The sequence below is a fragment of the Euleptes europaea genome, chromosome 20 (genome assembly GCF_029931775.1).
Source record: "Euleptes europaea isolate rEulEur1 chromosome 20, rEulEur1.hap1, whole genome shotgun sequence".
NCBI lineage: Eukaryota > Metazoa > Chordata > Lepidosauria > Squamata > Sphaerodactylidae > Euleptes > Euleptes europaea.
This window is the reverse complement of record NC_079331.1, coordinates 17192438-17210798: the sequence shown is the minus strand read 5'-3', so window position 1 is coordinate 17210798 and position 18361 is coordinate 17192438. Positions and strand designations below refer to the sequence as shown.

The 18361-nt window shown below is 46.1% G+C and overlaps 1 protein-coding gene across 1 annotated transcript in view; it reads right to left on the bottom strand.

Annotated features, from left to right (window-relative positions):
- Nucleotides 1-4535: 4535 nt before the first annotated feature.
- The window catches only part of IGF1R (insulin like growth factor 1 receptor), a 166440-nt gene continuing 152614 nt past the window's right edge, over nt 4536-18361 (bottom strand). The window contains exons 16-21 of the mRNA XM_056865839.1: nt 16400-16629; nt 13726-13836; nt 10150-10309; nt 8364-8493; nt 6626-6760; nt 4536-5419 (exon numbers count right to left, since the gene is read on the bottom strand). Coding sequence (XP_056721817.1) covers nt 5053-5419; nt 6626-6760; nt 8364-8493; nt 10150-10309; nt 13726-13836; nt 16400-16629 — 1133 coding nt within the window. The 3' untranslated portion in view covers nt 4536-5052. The remainder of the gene's footprint in view (nt 5420-6625; nt 6761-8363; nt 8494-10149; nt 10310-13725; nt 13837-16399; nt 16630-18361) is intronic.

Below are 18361 nucleotides of genomic sequence, written 5' to 3'. Positions count from 1 at the left end.
AGGGGCAAATGGGGAGGAGGTCGCTTTCATGCCTTTTGTGGGCTTCTTGGGGGGGGGGGAAACATGGTTGCCACGGTGGGAAATGGAATGCCGGATTATAGGGGCCCTTGTTCGGATCCAGCAAAACTCTTACGTTCTTAACCAAAGATGACACACTTGCCCAAGTAATCATCTTTCTGTCTTCCTCCCAGTGAATAGGTTTCTCCATTGGATAGTCACATCTTGCTAGGTCTTCTGAGCTTACCATGAGACTTACAAACTGAATTTATACCATTTTAATTTAAACTCATATCAAGATCTGAGGGGGGGGGGGTCTCCACCCCACGCCACACAACGCCCTTGCAGAAAAAGGCAAGTCTTGTGCCCATTACCAAGCTGACATGAAACTCACTAATGTTAGACATGCATAAATAATATTTACTATCAATAGAAGGACTGTATGAGAAATACCAGGTAGATAATGTGATCTGGGACACACGCACGCACGCACACACCCACACAAAATACCAGTACAGAAAAGAGCCGTGGAAGCCAAAATGGAATTAGTTCAGATGTTGCGAGCGCAGAACACAATGGTAGAGTCGAGGTGGTTTGGTCCAGACGGGCTGCCGTAATCACATGCGCCCAATCGTTTAGTCACGTGACTGCCTTACACTTGAATGCTTCTGAAACATCTATTAAGATGGGCACTACAATATTAGTGTTCTCTCCTAACATTTTTTTTAAAAACCACCTACATAACAATGAAAAAAATAATAATAACTTGGACAGTTTTTAACAAAACCCTCTTAGCCAGCTGAAAGATCTGAGGATCCCCACGGATTGTGAAGATTAATATGTGCAAGAGAGGAGAGGCCACCCTGGGAGAACAAAATGATCACTAGGCAGGAAAGTTTCTGGATCAATGAAACTAAAGCATGGGGGATCATGTGGAACTGGACAACCATGTTCTCTCAAAGGGGCAAATGAACTGCATAACCACAGTGATGCATTTGAGAGGCCCCGCACATCTCAAACGAGTCAAGCTTTATTCAAATACCACACCCAATTCTTGCAGCGACAACTGCAAAACTTGGGGTGGGGGGGACGTAGTACGTCATCTTCAAGGCAGGCACATCTCATAAACGAGAGAAAAAGCTTTTGGAAGAAGCTGCCAACTGGTTGATTAGAATCAATGTCAACAGGTCTTGGTTCAAAAGTATATGAAAATATAAGACTAATCCTACAATTCAATTGTTTTTTTAAAAAATACATTAAACAACAGATTATGCTGCACAGAAGAAGCTATTGAAAAAGATCTAAAACTTAATGTGGGTTCTTAGTTCAATGACAAAACTTGGTTCAAAGAACCACACCATTTTTAGGAACTGACTGGTTCAAACATTGGGCTTTCCCACATTCTCATTTTCCTCGCTTGTGTGTTCCTGTTGCTTCGGGGATTTTTTTTTCTGTTCCCCACGTGTTTTTCTCCCTCTAGTGGTTGATTCGATATTACATTGGTTTATGTCCCGCATAAAAACCTGCAGTTTTTAAACTGCAGGGAGATATGCCGGATATAAACCGATTTAATATCAAATTGACCGCTAGAGGAGGCAAAACACGTACGGAAATTTAGTGCTCGTGGCGCTTGAAGATGACTTCGACTTTGTCCTCTCCTCCATATTTAGAAGCATGACCATCCAAAATTTGTGCAGGGCTGGGATGCCTGAATAATGCATTAACAAAGTCCTCACTTTAAACCCAAGAGACAGCCCTGGCCCTGCAAATTTTTGCGTTGTGCCATTCTTCTAGAGTTCACCACCACAGTCTCCCAGGATAGTCACCATGCCATTCTGTTTAGAGGAACTTTTTAAAACAGCAGCTATTGATTTTTAGTTGAAATGACCCACTGAAATAATTGTGGTCAACCCTCGACATGCCATGAAAATTCCAGGGTTTGACAGTTTTAAAAGCAGCAACTACTAACTTTTTCCAAGTGATCTTTTTGATTCCGTTGTGACCTCTCTTTCCCAAAACCTGGAGGATGTGGTTTGTACAATGAATGAGGTTACCAGTATCAACAGTATATTGTCGGCAGCTGAGAAATGTGAGATGTATATTTTATATATACACACAAAAAAAAATAAGAGTGAGGTAGATAAATGTTTGAGTTTTTTTTAAAAAACTGTCCCCCTGTCATAACTCAAAAAACCCTTATCTCAGTATTTAAATTTATTATGGGCATCTCTACAGTGATTTAAACTGATAACACAAAAATAAATTAAAAGAAAAATCCTACATAGAATACCTTTTCTTTTTTTTTTCTTTTTTTTTTAAGGGAAAAAATAAACTACAAGACAGAAGTGAAAAGATGATGTTGGGACTGAAGCTATACAAGCAAAACAAAAAGCACTACAAACATATCTTAACTCCAGTCACATCTAGCAATTATATATTTTTTTAATTCTTTGTTCTTGAACAAACCAAAGAGAGAGAAAGAAGAGAGAGAACAAACACAGAACAATTCAACGTTTCCATCCCCACAACAACCTTTGTTTTTGCTGAAAGACTGTGGTTGGACCAACCGCTTCTTTGCCATTTAATTTAATATGAAGGTTCCCTTGATTTCAGACCACTGGGAACCTCCATCGTCTCTACTCCAGGCATACGCAACTCGATTCAAGAGCTCATGTTGATTCAGTTTGGGGCATTCAGTTTGAACTGCCAAGCGTGAGCCTGCCCGGGTATCCGCAGTAGCTGCAATGGAACGACTTCGTTCCTGTTCACAGCAGCCGGCTAAGGCATGACTGATATTGCTTTCTCACAGCTCGCCTCCTTCTTTAACCCCCCTGGCCAAAGCGCACCCTCCTAGCCATCTCTCGTATATCTGGTTAACCGCATTGGGCCACAGTCCATTATCGCAAACGCTTGTCACCGTTTGCTGAGAACGACATGTCGTTGATGGGATGGAAGCGTTGCAACGGTTTCATTTCAAAATTTAAAAATAATAATAATAATAATAATAACAACAACGATGACCCCCCCCCCAAAGCCTGGTATCTGCGGCTCAAAAGCTGTTACACCTCACAATTAAGATACATACGCAAGTAGGTTTCGGTGTGTGGTTGTTTGAAACGCAACCTAAAAACAAAGCAGGAGCTGAGACGAGGCTATACATCAATGAATATGAACACTGAATACTACAAAGAATTAACCTTTCTCCCCCCACCCACCCACCCCGACCTGAGTTTGCATCATACCTTACACTATAACAGACTCGGGTGTTGTACAGGCAAAGGGCGGCGAGGAAAACGAGAACACAGTTGATCAAGGGAGGAGACAGCCCTGGCCCACGACACAGGAGAGTCGAACCCGGCAGCTTATCCCTACCCCCACCCCAACCCTCCACTTAAAGAGTGTTTTAACCCCAAACAGCCTTGCTCAAACAACTAGCAGGAACGCAGAGAGAGAGAGAGAGAGAGAGAGAAAGAGAGAAAGAAAAGCAGAACTTATTTATAGAAGGCATTAAACAGTTCATGACAAATCATGTTTCAGGTATCCCGTCTTGAGAAAGTGAGGACAGGCCAAAAAAATAAAAAAATAAAAATAGAAATTACACATTGAAGTACAAAGCGTAAGAAATTTTCTGGGAAGCTGGGAGGAGGGAGGGATAGAGGGCGGCGAGGGAAAGGGGGGAGAAAGGGTACACCTGAAGATTTTTTTTCATAGATTAAATCCACAAAGATAAACAAAAAAATAGCAGCTTTTTTTCTGTACAGACATATAGATGAGTATCTGAACTGTAAAAAAGTTATAAAAATGACACAAAAAGACAAATGTGTATGCAAATGATCCATGGTCTAACATACAACTGCAAGACCCCTTTGAAGTCTTAATAACAGAGAAAAAAAGGTTGACAAAGTGTTAGATGCTTGAATCCATTTAATTGGGTGGTTCTCCTCCAATATTTAAGTTTCTCTTAGTTGTTGTTTGTTTTTTTCCACAAGCCTACCAAGGACAGCAGGAACGACTCATGAAAATCCCTTCTGGTTTTGTCTGCCTTTATTTCCTTTTTTGGAGTGCTGCTGAATTTTCTGCACAAGAGATATCTCCCCCCCAGCCCCCCCCCCCTCTGATTTGGCTTACCAATGCCAGTTTTGTCCAGAATTCATCTAAGGGAGGGGGGTATTTATTTAAACCTCAACGACCCCTTACGTTCTCAATCGCGTGAAGGGGAAAAAAATTACCAGGTTTTGTCCAGCTGAAAAAGGTATCTCGACAACTGGAACTTTTTTTCAAAAAAGAAAAAAAGAATGCCAGTGTATGATTGAATCGAGTGTATTGGTCAATATTTCATTCGACTGGAGCCTGTGATTACATCGTTCCTTCCATCCCTACGGAGGGGGGGGATCCTAAAAGAAAAAGTACCTCTTTTTTTGGCAAAATTTGGCAGCACTGAAAACTGTTAACAACCTGGGACAAACAATGGCCCTTCTTTATTCTTTTATGTGAGCCTCAAAAGATAATATAAAGGAATAATATGAAAAATCCAGTCCTTTTTTTCCTTTAAATCCTCTTTTTGTTTTAACAACCTACAGTGTTAGGCAGGTAAACTGGCAAGGGGTAACGGAGAGCCGGCTGGCCTGCGATTTTTGTTGATGTGATTAAAAAAAAGTGCCATTCAGTTGAACTTCACGCAGATATGTTTCCCATTATGAAGCAGAGAGAAAGAGGGGGAAAAAACGGAGATACACGTCAGATTCTCAAGTTTTGTGTTGCTATTAAGTGTTAAACGTTAAAGAGTTTTCGAAGGCTGACCGTGTGCCCCACATAACAGTTTCTTTTGCTGAAACAATCTTCTGCTTGCATATTGAAAAAAAAGTTATTTCAACTTCTAAACGAAGAGAGGAGTCTCCTGTGTGCAGCTATGACAGTTCTGAAGATCCACTGAGGTACAGTAGGCTTTTGAATATATTGTTATTTTTTTCTCTCTCGCTTGCTTTCTGTTCCCCCACCCCTTTTCCCCCAATGCACGCGCATGTAACGTGTTTGCAAAAAACCTGGTTCTAAAGGTCAGCAGGCCGAAGACTGGGGCAAAGGCAACGCTCGCTCGTTCTTGCGTCCCCCGTTCATGTGCGCGTACGGCTGCCTCTCCTCAAAGCTGGCCCGCAGGACCACCACGCCGGGGCCGTTCTCTGCCTTGTGTCCTGAGTGTTTGTCAGAAGGTTGGAGGGTTGAGGAGGGGTCTAAAGGAATGCTCTCCATGTTCTCCGTCTCCAAGTCCAGCTCTTCGGTGTCGGGGGGCTTGTTCTCGTCGCTGTAGAAGAAGGAGACCTCCTTGAAGGCGGGATCGAGCTCGTCCTTGATGCTCCCGATGATTTCCAAGAAGGAGGGTCTCATCTTAGGATTGTATTGCCAGCACATGCGCATCAGCTCAAAACTGTGGGGGGGGGGGGAGAGACACAACCACAACAAGTATCAGTATCAATTTATTCATGTTGTCGTCACAGACTTTAACAATCCAACTACACCCTGAAAATTCAACCCACAGTATATGTTAATCCCAAAATCATAACATTTACCGCTACACATTGAAATAAACCAACAAGGACCCCCCCATTAAAACCAGCATATTGCAGACCATGTCAAACCATTATTTACCTATTTCAGACCTATTAAAAACCTTTTCCTTAGTTTAAAATGCCATGATGAAAAAAGAGAGCCAGCGTGTTGAAGTGGTTAAGAGCGGTGGTTTGGAGCAGTGGAGTCTGGGTGACCTTGGACAAGTCATGCTCTCTCAGCCTCACCCACCTCACAGGGTGTCTGTTGTGGGGAAGGGAAGGCAATTGTAAGCTAGTTTGATTCTGCCTTAAGTGGTAGAGAAAGTCGTCATATAAAAACCAACTCTTCTTCTTCTCTGTGTGATAAAAGAACTTACATCCGCCAACGAGAATCTTACTCGCGCTTCTTCTGAAACCAACACCTTAGTTATGCACTGGGTCAATCTAGGTCATATCGTGGTGTATTGGGCACAATGAAAAAGAACACGTGGCAAGTCTTCTATCTGGTCAGGAGAGTAGGGGCAAAACCGTTGACCATATGGAATACTACCATATCTACCTTGAATGACTTCTGATGCAAACGTTTGTAACTGGGCCACTGTAAAAGCTCTCCTCTTATCAGGTTCTACTAGCTCCTTCAGGTGGTTGGAGGGGGCTTTCTTCAGTTTAAATAAGGGATACCACTTTGACAACAACCAGTGTTATCGCCTCGTTTTACAACCATTCCGGATTTGCTACATTGAGCGCAATTGGCTTCCCTTTCTGACATCTCAGCCGGTCAAAGATTTTCCCACTGGTTGGGAAAAGCAGTCAGTCTAAATGCCAAAAGGGGGGGGGGATCCCCTCAAGTCAAAACCCTGAGCGAAGTCGTCATAACCCCCCACCTTTCCCAAGGAACCAGCCAAACGTAAGCAATCAAAATGGTGTTCATTTATTTTATTCAGTTTGTACCCCACTCTATTTCCCGGCCAGGGCTGGGCTTGGAGCGGCTAACAACTTTAAAAGAACCAATACATAAATGCCGACAATCAAACAAGGAGAGTAAAGCAGGTCAAGACAGACTGGAAACAATCGCCGATACTTACAGCATATCGGGGCAATTGTCCGGTTTCTCCAGAAGTCCACCCTCCATCACAAAGCGAAGAACTTGCTCATTAGACATGCCTTGGTACGGCTGCTCCGCTAGCGTGGCTATTTCCCATAGGACAACGCCAAAAGACCTGTGGGAAGAGCTGGCACATTAGGAATCGGCTCAAGCCAAACCCGGCTACTTTACTTAACACAGAATCGACTCCCTCGTTGTGCGCTGCCGAGAATATCTCCGGCTTGGCAACACTATTGGGCTGTTTCGCAAAGGGCTTCCTTGCCCTGCACTCGAGACAAAGAGGACCTTTCTCAGTTCCGCGGGGCCTGCAAGACAGAGACGTCCTGCCAGGCGTACGGTTGAGAAGTTTTTTGCTCCGCAAATTCCACTGGCCATCAGACAGATCCCCTCCTCTGGGTCCCACCGCCTCATTTTTTAGCGAATGGTTTGTGTGTCTATTAGAGCAGAGTGAGATAAACGAGGGATTTTAGCACGCCATCTATTTGGTGACCATAGGCTGGTTTTAAATTGTGAACCCATGACTCATGAAGCTGCCTCATACTGAATCAGACCCTCAGTCCATCTAAGACAGTATTATCTACTCAGACCGGCAGTGGCTCTCCAGGGTCTCAGGCAGGGGTCTTACATATCACCTACTTGCCTAGTCCCTTTAACTGGGGATGCCAGGGATTGAACCCGGGACTTTCTGCAGGCCAAGCAGATGCTCTACCACTGAGCCACGGGTCCTCCCCAAATTATACACTGCAATTTTGTATGCTATATGCTTCAATGCTTTTTTAGCGCTAATCATCTTTTTTGCATCATCTGCTGTTTTTATATGATTGTTTATGACTGATTTTAAGGGTTTCAATGAACATATATTGTGCCTGTAGGCTGGTTTTAATGCTGTTACCTGCCCTGAGCCTGGTTTCGGCCAGGGAGGGCGAGATAGAAATGGAAAACGATGGATAGATGGATGTGTGACGGACGACAGATAGACAGACAGACGGACAGATGCCCTAAAGCAGTAATCAGTATCTCAAGCAGTAATCAGAAATAAACACCTGGCCATCCAATGCAGCAGTAGCCTGGCAGAGAGGTTATAATCATAACCTCTCCGCCAGGCCACTGCTGCTCAATATCTAAGGTCTGGATTCAAATCATAACCTCTCCGCCAGGCTACTGCTGCCTTGGATGGCCAGGTGTTTATTTTTAGGCTGTCAAAGGAATGGGGGCGGGGGGGGGGAGAATCATGATGTCACTGGGCTCCTAAATTAGTCTTTCCAGAAAACAGGGTGGGTTCTCCCTTTCCCAGTAATTCTGCAAAGGGGAAGCCAAGCAGTTTCCAAAATACACTCCTCTATGTAAGGAGCACCACTGCCAAGCTCAGGGTTTCAAAATGGAGCTCTGGGGTGTGTGTGGGGAAAATAGAAACAAAACGGCACCGTTTCTAACTTTTATCACTTGAAGTCTGTGACATCGACGAATTCGTCCAGGGATTTCTCTTCTTGAATCACAGTTTCCCCAACATCTCCATGGATTCCACTTCCTCCCTCTCCCTCTGCAAAGAGACCCTGCCTGGATTTTATAAACCCACGCCAACTTAAAAAATTGTACAGGTGTTTGTTTAAATTTGTTTTGAAGGCTCGAGAGAGGGCAACGGGCTGGCCCTCAAACCTGACTAGGGCTCAAAAGCATTTATAAGATAAGCATGGCTTTAAAAGCACGCCGGCGGTTACCAAACATCCGAATGCGTTGTGAACACGCCGTCCTTCAGCGATTCCGGGGACATCCAGCGGACAGGCAGCAGGCCTTTCCCTCCTTTCCGATAGTAATCAGTTTCATAGATGTCTCTCGTCATGCCAAAATCTGCATTGCACATAAAGGGACATGCGAGCATATTAGCGGATCTCATTGAAGAAGAAGAAGAGTTGGTTTTTATACCCCGATTTTTCTATACCTTTAAGGAGTCTCAAAGTGGCTTACAATTGCCTTCCCTTCCTCTCCCCACAACAGTCACCTTGTGAGGTAGGTGAGGCTGAGAGAGTTCTAAAAGAACTGTGACTACTCAAGGTCACTCAGCAGGCTTCATGTGGAGGAGTAGGGAATTGAACCCGGTTCTCCTGATTAGAGTTCGCAGCTCACGTGGAGGAGTGAGAAATCAAACCTGGTTCATCAGATTAGAGTCTGCCACTCATGTGGAGGGGTGGGGAAACCAACCTAATTCTCCAGACTAGAATCCACCACTCATGTGGAGGAGTGGGGAATCAAAGGAAAGAAGGCGGCTAAGGGGAGACATGATAGAGGTCTATAAAATTATGCATGGTTTGGAGAGAGTGGACAGGGAGAAGATTTTCTCCCTCTCCCATAATACTAGAACACTGGGTCATCTGCTAAAGCTGGAGGGTGAGAGATTCAAAACAGATAAAGTATTTTTTCACACAACGCATAGTTAAATTGTGGAACTCCATGCCCCAGGATGTGGTGATGGCTGCCAGCTTGGAGGGATTTAAGAGGGGAGTGGACATGTTCATGGAGGAAAGGGGTATTCATGGCTATTAGTTAGAATGGATACTAGTCATGCTGCATGCCTATTCTCTCTAGTATCAGAGGAGCATGCCTATTATTTTGGGTGCGGTGGAACACAGGCAGGATGGTGCTGCTGCAGTCGTCTTGTTTGTGGCTTCCTAGAGGCATCTGGTTGGCCACTGTGTGAACAGACTGCTGGACTTGATGGGACTTGGTCTGATCCAGCAGGGCCTTTCTTATGTTCTTATGAACCCAGTTCTTCAGATTAGAGTCCACTGTTCCTAACCGCTATACCACGCTGGCTCTGAAACATACTTTAAAATCCCCCCAGCAACCCCCAAGCAGTTCAGGTCCGACAAACATGTCATGAGTTACTGTTGGGGGCGCACCATTTCTCCTCCTCTGCTTGCACTGTGAGCATCTTTTCAGCTCCGCTCCCAGAGAGAGACACGCACAGAACTGGAGCTTGAGCCCGCAAAGAATGGCCATTGTGTGGTGGAGAGGTAGGAGTGTCAGGCAAGGATCTGGGTGGGAGACCCAGGTTCAAATCCCCATTCTGCTCTGGAAGCTTGCTGGGTGGCCTGGGGCCAGTCACATTTCCTCAGCCTAGCGTACCTCAAAGGGCTGTTGTTGTGAGGGTAAAATGGAGGAGAAGAGAAGGGTGTGAGCTGTTTTGGGTCCCCGTTGGGGAAAAAGACAGGGTATAAATGAAGTACTTGAATAAAGTTGGTCCAACCACTTATGGTTTCTGGAAATTTTGCCACACAGTACCCAACACATTCTCAAGTGCACCAGCTTTCTCTCTACAGCCGCACCGGTTAGAAGCCTGCTTTGTTTCCCCAAAAAATCATTAGGATGCTGAATTCCGCACGCCTCAACTTGCAGCACGGAAAAGGTGCAGGACGGAAAACAACCGCTGTCTTGCATCTGCCCACTTCGGTTCCTGCCTCTCTAGCACACTGGGACACAAAAGAGACAGAGAGACAGAGCGTGTACCTCCAATTTTCACAGTAAAATCTTCTGCGACCATGCAGTTCCTTGCAGCGAGATCTCGGTGGACAAACTTGTTGGCGTTCAGATAGGCCATCCCGTCGGCAATCTCACCCGCCATCTGAATCATCTTCTTCAGGGCCGGTAGAGTCTGCGCTGGGTTGTTCTGGAGGAGGAAGAGATGGCAACAGAAGCGTCAATAGAGAAAGCACCCCCCCCAACCTTGTGTGTGTGTGTGTTAAGTGCCGTCAAGTCTCTTCCAACTCATGGTGACCCTATGGATCAAAGTCCCCCCAAATGTCCTATCTTTGACAGCCTTGCTCAGATCTTGCAAACTGAGGGCCGTGGCTTCCTTTATTGAGTCTATCCATCTCTTGTTGGGTTTTCCTCTTTTCCTGCTGCCCTCAACTTTTCCTAGCATGACTGTCTTTTCCAGTGACTCGTCTTCTCATAATGTGACCAAAACACGACAGCCTCAGTTTAGTCATTTTAGCTTCTAGGGTCAGTTTGGGCTTGATTTGATCTATAACCCACTGATTTGTTTTTTTGGCTGATGATGAATGGTTTTATTTGCATTTAGCCATAGGCCATTACAAACATATCAAGGATTCCACAAACATACAATAAAATATTAGACTAATAACATACTGGATTAATAATAAATATACATAATAAAACTTTGCTAAAACGAAGCATACAAAACAACAAAATAATAGCTAAAAATTGTGGTGGTGTCCCAATCGGCCAATGGGACCTAGCGACCATTAAAATCAACTTGAAGGATCTACTCCCTTAGCAGCCATATTGGCCCTTATTTTCTTTGCTGCCAGAGCATACAGGGCAGTCCTATAAGAAACAAACCCATTTGTCTCTTTTAACAAAAATACTAGTTTCTCGGCTCTAGGACAGGTGTTTAGGCCAGAAACCAACTGGGCAAGAAATTCAGCCCTGGGCTCCACATATAGAGGGCATTCAAATAAGTAGTGGTATAAATCCTCTAAAGCAGATGTTCCACAGATGCAAAAACGTTGGTCTTTTGGAATTCGGCAATAACGCCCAGACAGTACAGCCGTTGGCATTGTTTGAAACCGCAGGGACGTAAAGGCTGCTCTAAGCTTGGGGTTTGGTATATTGACTAAATAAGTAACTCTAAGATGGTCAGTTTTGAAAAGTTTAAACCAAGGAGCAGTTCCCGATTTCTTGGCAGTCCAGGGTATCCGTAACACTCTCCTCCAACACCACATTTCAAAGGAAATCTACTTTCTTCCCATCCCCCAACCTTGCCTGTTAAATTTTGCTGGCCTCTCAGGCCAGTGGGGGTAATTTGTTTCCCTGGGCCCACTTGGACTACCTGTGTGCAGGAGGACAGCCTCACTTCAAAAAGGATGTGGACAGAATGGAGCGGGTGCAGAGGAGAGCGACGAGGATGATCGGGGGCCTGGAGACCAAGCCCTACGAGGAAAGGCTGAGGGAGTTGGGAATGTTCAGTCTGGAGAAGAGGAGGTTGGTGGGGGGGGACATGATTGCTCTCTTTAAATGTTTGAAGGGCTGTCACTTCGAGGAGGGCAGGGAGCTGATCCTGTTGGCAGCAGAGGAGAGGACTCGCAATAATGGGTATAAATTACAGGCGGAAAGGTTGGATATCAGGAAAAAACTTTTTACAGTAAGAGTTGTTCGACAGTGGAATCGACTCTATGATTCTACGTAGTCCCCACAAACACAGAGCCAAGAAACCCAGACTGTTTCCACACAAAATGACTGGAGTGATGCATGAAAACACCTGGAACCACGCTCTTCCAAGGAGAAGGAGCAAGAGAAGGGGTTGGTTTTTACACCCTGCTTTTTGCTACCTTTGAGGAGTCTCAAAGGGGCTTACAGTAACCTTCCCTTCCCCTCCCCACAACAGGCACCTTGTGCGGTAAGTGGGGCTGAGAGAGTTCGGAGAGAGCTGTGACTGGCCCCAGGTCACCCAGCTGGCTTCATGTGGAGTGGGGAATCGAACCTGGTTCTCCAGAACAGAGTCCGCCACTCACGTGGAGGAGTGGGGAATCCGACCTGGTTCACCAGATTAGAGTCCGCCGCTCATGTGGAGGAGTGGGGAATCAAACCTGGTTCTTCAGATTAGAGTCCACCGCTTATGTGGAGGAGTGGGGAATCAAACCCGGCTCACCAGATTAGAGACTGCTGCTCACGTGGAGGAATGGGGAATTGAACCCAGCTCACCAGATTAGAGTCTGCTGCTCACGTGGAGGAATGGGGAATCGAACCCGGCTCACCAGATTAGAGTCTGCCGCTCATGAGGAGCAATGGGGAATTGAACCCGGTTCTCCAGATTAGTGTTCACCGCTCTTAACCACTAGACCACCTCTCCCTCCAAAGCCCCTTCCAGGGCCAAGTTCTGTTATCTTTCCCTATCCAGGGAGAGAGGTCTTCGCTTTATAATCCAATTCTAATCTCCCTTTCTCACAGCCGCCAGAAGCTTCCCACCAGTTTGCTGAAAATTATTCACGTCGGAAACTGTCCACCACGAAGCCAAGGGCTGGGGCGAGCGGAGAAGAGGCATCGCCATCTCAAAGCGCCTTCTCTCACTGCAGCCGCCTGCCTCCGCCTACCCCGTTTGGACCTTCCAGAAACACGTGGGCGGCCGCGAACGTTCTGCTGCCAGCAGGATCATCAAATGCCGGGGGAATGACTAAATATTAGTGTTTGTTGCAAAACACTCATTCATAATTCAGTTCCAAAACAAAGGGGAGCGGCGCGTAGCATTTAATTCGTGAGCAATTAACGTGTCTGCGTGCGTGTGCTCCAGATGACTGAGTATAGGTGGGGGGGGGAATAGAAACGTCCACTCGAGTTTGAACAGCAGCTAAGTTAGCAGTAAAAGGTAGAGGAAAAGGAAGTCACGTGGGGGTGGGGAAGGGGGTGAGCTCCCCCTCTCTGGCAGTCTTCGAACAGCGGCTGGACAAACACTTGTCAGGAATGCTCTAGGCTGATCCTATACTGAGCAGGGGGTTGGACTCGATGGCCTGTATGGCCCCTTCTGACTCTACGATTCTATGGTTTGCAGAACACAAGCCTTTTCTTGAGAGCCAGCGCGGCGTAGTGGTTAAGAGCGGCGGACTGTGATCTGGAGAACCAGGTTCGATTCCCCGCTCCTCCATATGAGCGGCGGACTCCAATTTGGAGAAGCGGGCTGGTTTCCCACCACTCCACATGAAGCCTGCTGGGTGACCTTAGTCACAGCTATCTCAGCCCACCTACCTCACAAGATGCCAGGGGAGGGGAAGGGAAGGTGACTGTAAGCCGCTCTGAGACTCCTTCAAGGTAGAGAAAAGCAGGGTATAAAAACCAATTCTTCTTCTTGATGTTAGAGGAAGAGAATAAAAGGAGAACCCTCCTTGAAATTAAAAGTGAGGTGGTACGCCCGTTGCAATGAGGAGCTCATTCCACTGCGCTGCGCTGAACGACTGCTGCCAGACCTGGAGAATGCCCTAGAAAGATTGAGGCGGCTGGGTTTGGGGGCCGGAGCTGGCATTATTTCAATCGCCACCTTCGCCAGGAAAGAGAGGAACTGGAGCTCACCTCCGAGTCTGGCCGGAGAGACCGCAGGTAACTCTTCAGATCTCCTCGTGTCATGAGCTCCATGATGACCAGCGTGGGCTGTCCTTGAGAGACGACGCCGAGGAGCCGCACCTATCAAGCGAAATGCATGGGATTAAGTATCTTTGGGCAAGCGGGGTTGTAAATTCGGCGCATGCACTGTCTGAAATTGCCACTGCCTCATCGTATACAAGGTGTGCATTTGGCTGAGAAGGAAAGTAACGTCAGTGACTTTATTAAGGTTTAATTGCCCATAGGCCATGTTTGTGTGTGTGTGTATGTAAAGTACCGTCAAGTAGCAGCCAACTTACGGCATTCACTATATTCCAACTTTTCTGTTAAAAAAACAACAACCCAATGAGGAGTCTTTGCCAGCGTATCTTCCCTAACAGCACTACCTCAGAAGCTCCAAAAAATTTCACGCCCGACTCATTCTAGATTTGTATTTTTGCATTTGTCTATTGGACTAGAACACGGGATCATCTGCTAAAGCTGGAGAGCGAGAGATTCAAAACAGATAAAAGGAAATATTTTTTCACACAACGCATAGTTAAATTGTGGAACTCCCTGCCCCAGGATGTGGTGATGGCTGCCAGCTTGGAGGGCTTTAAGAGGGGAGTGGACATATTCATGGAGGAGAGGGGTATTCATGGTTATTAGTTAGAATGGATACTGGTCATGCTGCATACCTATTCTCTCTAGAGGAGGAGCATGCCTATTATTTTGGGTGCGGTGGAACACAGGCAGGATGGTGCTGCTGCACTCGTCTTGTTTGTGGGCTTCCTAAAGGCACCTGGTTGGCCACTGTGTGAACAGACTGCTGGACTTGATGGGCCTTGGTCTGATCCAGTAGGGCCTTTCTTATGTTCTTATGACTGTAGTAGGAGCCCCGTGGCGCAGAGTGGTCAGCTGCAGTACTGCAGTCCAAGCTCTGCTCCCGACCTGAGTTCGATCCCGACGGAAGTTGGTTTTAGGTAGCCGGCTCAAGGTTGACTCAGCCTTCCATCTTTCCGAGGACCCAGCTTGCTGGGGGTAAAGGGAAGATGACTGGGGAAGGCACTGGCAAACCACCCCGTAAACAAAGTCTGCCTAGTAAACGTCGGGATGTGACGTCACCCCATGGGTCAGGAATGACCCGGTGCTTGCACAGGGGACCTTTACCGTTTTATATTGGGCTGTCCAAAATTTCATAGGTGTAGAACTATGTTTGTCTCTCCCTCTCTAAAGGATCTGGTTAGCATTCCAGCCCACTGTAAGCTACAGACCCTTTGGGCTGGAAGCGATCACAATACCACTCTGGCAGTTGCCAAGCTTTTCCCCATACCATCAAATCTAACAGTAATATAGATCTGAGCAACCTAATGCCCTAGTTGTCATAGGCGTATTTATTGTTATTATCATTGTTACTCTTTAGTTGTTGTTGTTGTTCCGTTGTTGGAACTGTTTGTGTTCAAGACAGCTGCCATAAGAGCAGAGAATAAAAGACAGCAAGGATTTTGTATTTCCTGGTCTTAATAAGAGGAGAGCTGGGTCCCCCAAGGTTGGGTGGGATGAAAAAATATATAAATAATGAAAATATGATTTATTAGAAGCGCTATGTCAAGATTAAAATTATTTAAAAACGTTAAAACAGCACAATGGCATTTCCTAAGATTGATATCTATAACCACTTTCCAGACGCGTTTCGGCCTGTTTGGCCTTCCTCAGTGGTCAATTGAAACCCATGTAAAACATGCACACATTCACAGATATATATACATATACAGAAATACATTTCAGACTAGGCATATATGGAGGTTGTATAATATATTACCAATTACACAAACACCTGGTAAGATTGTCTTAAGTTGTTATGCTGGGCTGTATATGTCTCCCATTTAAGATGTGTGCAATTATCAACCTGGTAAAACAATGTTTTTACCAGACTGATAATTGCACACATCTTTATCAGGTTGATAACTGTAATTGGTAATATATTATACAACCTATTACCTGCCCGGTCTGTTTTATATTGTCTGTATATGTATATATATCTGTGAATGTGTGCATGTTTTACATGGGTTTCAACTGACCATGGAGGAAGGCCAAACAGGCCGAAACGAGTCTGGAATGTGGTTATAGATATCAACCTTAGGAAATGCCATTGTGCTGTTTTAACGTTTTTAAATAATTTTAATCTTGACATGTGTGTGTGTAAAGTGCCGTCAAGTCACAGCCGACTTATGGCGACCCCTTTTTGGGGTTTTCATGGCAAGAGACTAACAGAGGTGGTTTGCCAGTGCCTTCCTCTGCACAGCAACCCTGGTATTCCTTGGTTGTCTCCCATCCAAATACTAACCAGGGCTGACCCTGCTTAGCTTCTGAGATCTGACGAGATCAGGCTAGCCTGGGCCATCCAGGTCAGGGCAATCTTGACATAGCGCTTCGAATAAATTATATTTTCAATATTTATATATTTTTTCATCCCACCCAATCTTGGGTACCCAGCTTCTGTTTTCTAGGTTGGGTTTTATTCCCCTCTTTTTTCTTCTACTACTTAACAAGATGATATCCTGAAGTCAGGATTTTGGTGGTGTTGTTTTTTTGCTAAGGTCACACACACACACACACACCCCCGCTCTTCCAAGGCAAGCTTCGTACTGGTCCAGAACCTTACCACATGGTGACAATTGAACTCCTTCATCACAGATGCCTCGTTCAGGAACTCGATCCGTTCACGCATGCTTGCCGACTCATTGACCGTCTTGATGGCCACCCTGGTCTCCAGCTCGTCTTTCACCACGCCCTTTGCGATCCCCTCGTACACCATCCCAAAGGAGCCCTGCCCCAACTCTCGGCACATGGTGATCTTTTCCCGGGGCACTTCCCATTCATCCGGTACATAAACTGCAAAAAAATCACAAAGAAAACATTTCACGTGAAGCTGCCTTACACTGAATCAGACCGTCAGTCCATCAAAGTTAGTGTTAGAATCATAGAGTCGGAAGGGACCACAAGGGTCATCTAGTCCAACCCCCTGCACAATGCAGGAAATTCACAACTACCTCCCCCCCACACACCCTCAGTGACCAGTGTTGTCTATTCAGACTGGCACTGGCTCTCCAGGGTCTCGGATGGGAGGAGGGGCTGTGGCTCAGTTTGTAGAGCCTCTGCTTGGCATGCAGAAGGTCCTCGGTTCAATCCCAGGCATCTCCCGTTAAAGGGACTAGGCAAGCAGGTGATGTGAAAGATCTCTGCCTGAGACCCTGGAGAGCCGCTGCTGGTCTGTGTAGACAATACTGACTTTGATGGACCAAGGGGTCTGATCCAGTATAAGGCAGGTACATGTGTTCATGGAGGGCTTTCACATCACCTGCCACCCTGGTGCTTTTAACTGGAGATGCTGGGGATTGAAACTGGGACCTTCTGCATGCCAAGCAGATGCTCTCCCACTGAGCCACGGCCCTTCTCCAGTGTATTCTGCTTCTTTCTGTAGTGATGACTGTCAATTTCCACATGAAGCTGCCTCCTACTGATCAGACCCTTGGTGCATTCTACTCTGACTGGCAGCAGCTCTCCAGGGTCTCAGGTAGAATTCTTTCACATCACCTACTCCCTGTTGCTTTTAAACTGGAGATGCTGGGGATTGAACCTGGGACCTTCTGCAGGCCAAGCAAATGCTCTCCCACGGCCCTTCCCCAAAGCGTTCACCTACAGCTCTGAAGCAAAGCCTCAATACTGACAGGATCCATCATTTCACAAAACAAAACAGAAATCCAGAGGCACCTTCAAGGCTAACGTTTCCTCCAGCATGAGCTTTCTTGAGCCAGAGCTCGCTTCTTCAAAGGCAACAAAGAAAAAACCCTTTTACACACTGAGAAGTAAGGAATTGGGGGGCAGAGAGGAGCCTGGTGAGAATCCCATCTTAATTTTTCAGGCGAGAGTCACAGAGTAAGAGACAGGAATGGATTTGGCTGTAACACACAATGAATGATGAGAGAGGTCAGAGGTTTCAGCCTCTCTCGTATGGGACGGTGGTGGGAAGTGCCATCAAGTCACAGCCGACTTATGGCGACCCCATAGGATTTTCAAGGCAAGAGATGTTCGGGGGTGGTTTGCCATCGCCTTCCTCCGCATGGGCTGAGAGAGTTCTGAGAGAACTGCGACTGGCCCGAGGTCACCCAGCAGGCTTCATGTGGAGGAGTGGGGAATCGAACCCGGTTCTCCAGATTAGAGTCCGCCGCTCATGTGGAGGAGTGGGGAAACCAACCCAGTTCACCAGATTCGAGTCCACCGCTCTGAACCACGGCACCATTTAATATATAAATAAACGTATATAAATAAATATAGATGCAGTTCGCTCTGAAGATGCGACTGGGGTAACAAGAGCCAACTTTAAAAGCAAAAGCTGCAAAAACGCTCCCTTTGTTATTTTCCCTCCTGCCCGCTCAACAGGCTGAAAGAAACGCCCGTCTTTCCAGCGGGCCAAAACGAAGCGGTTCTGCCCAAACTACTGCCACCCCAACATAAAAAAGCTAAACCATAGACAAAAATTTTACCACGGCAAGGGTTACATTTGGATCAGTATCAGCCCATAACTTTGCAACTCTATCTTGCTTTAGGGCGGGTCCCCACCTCT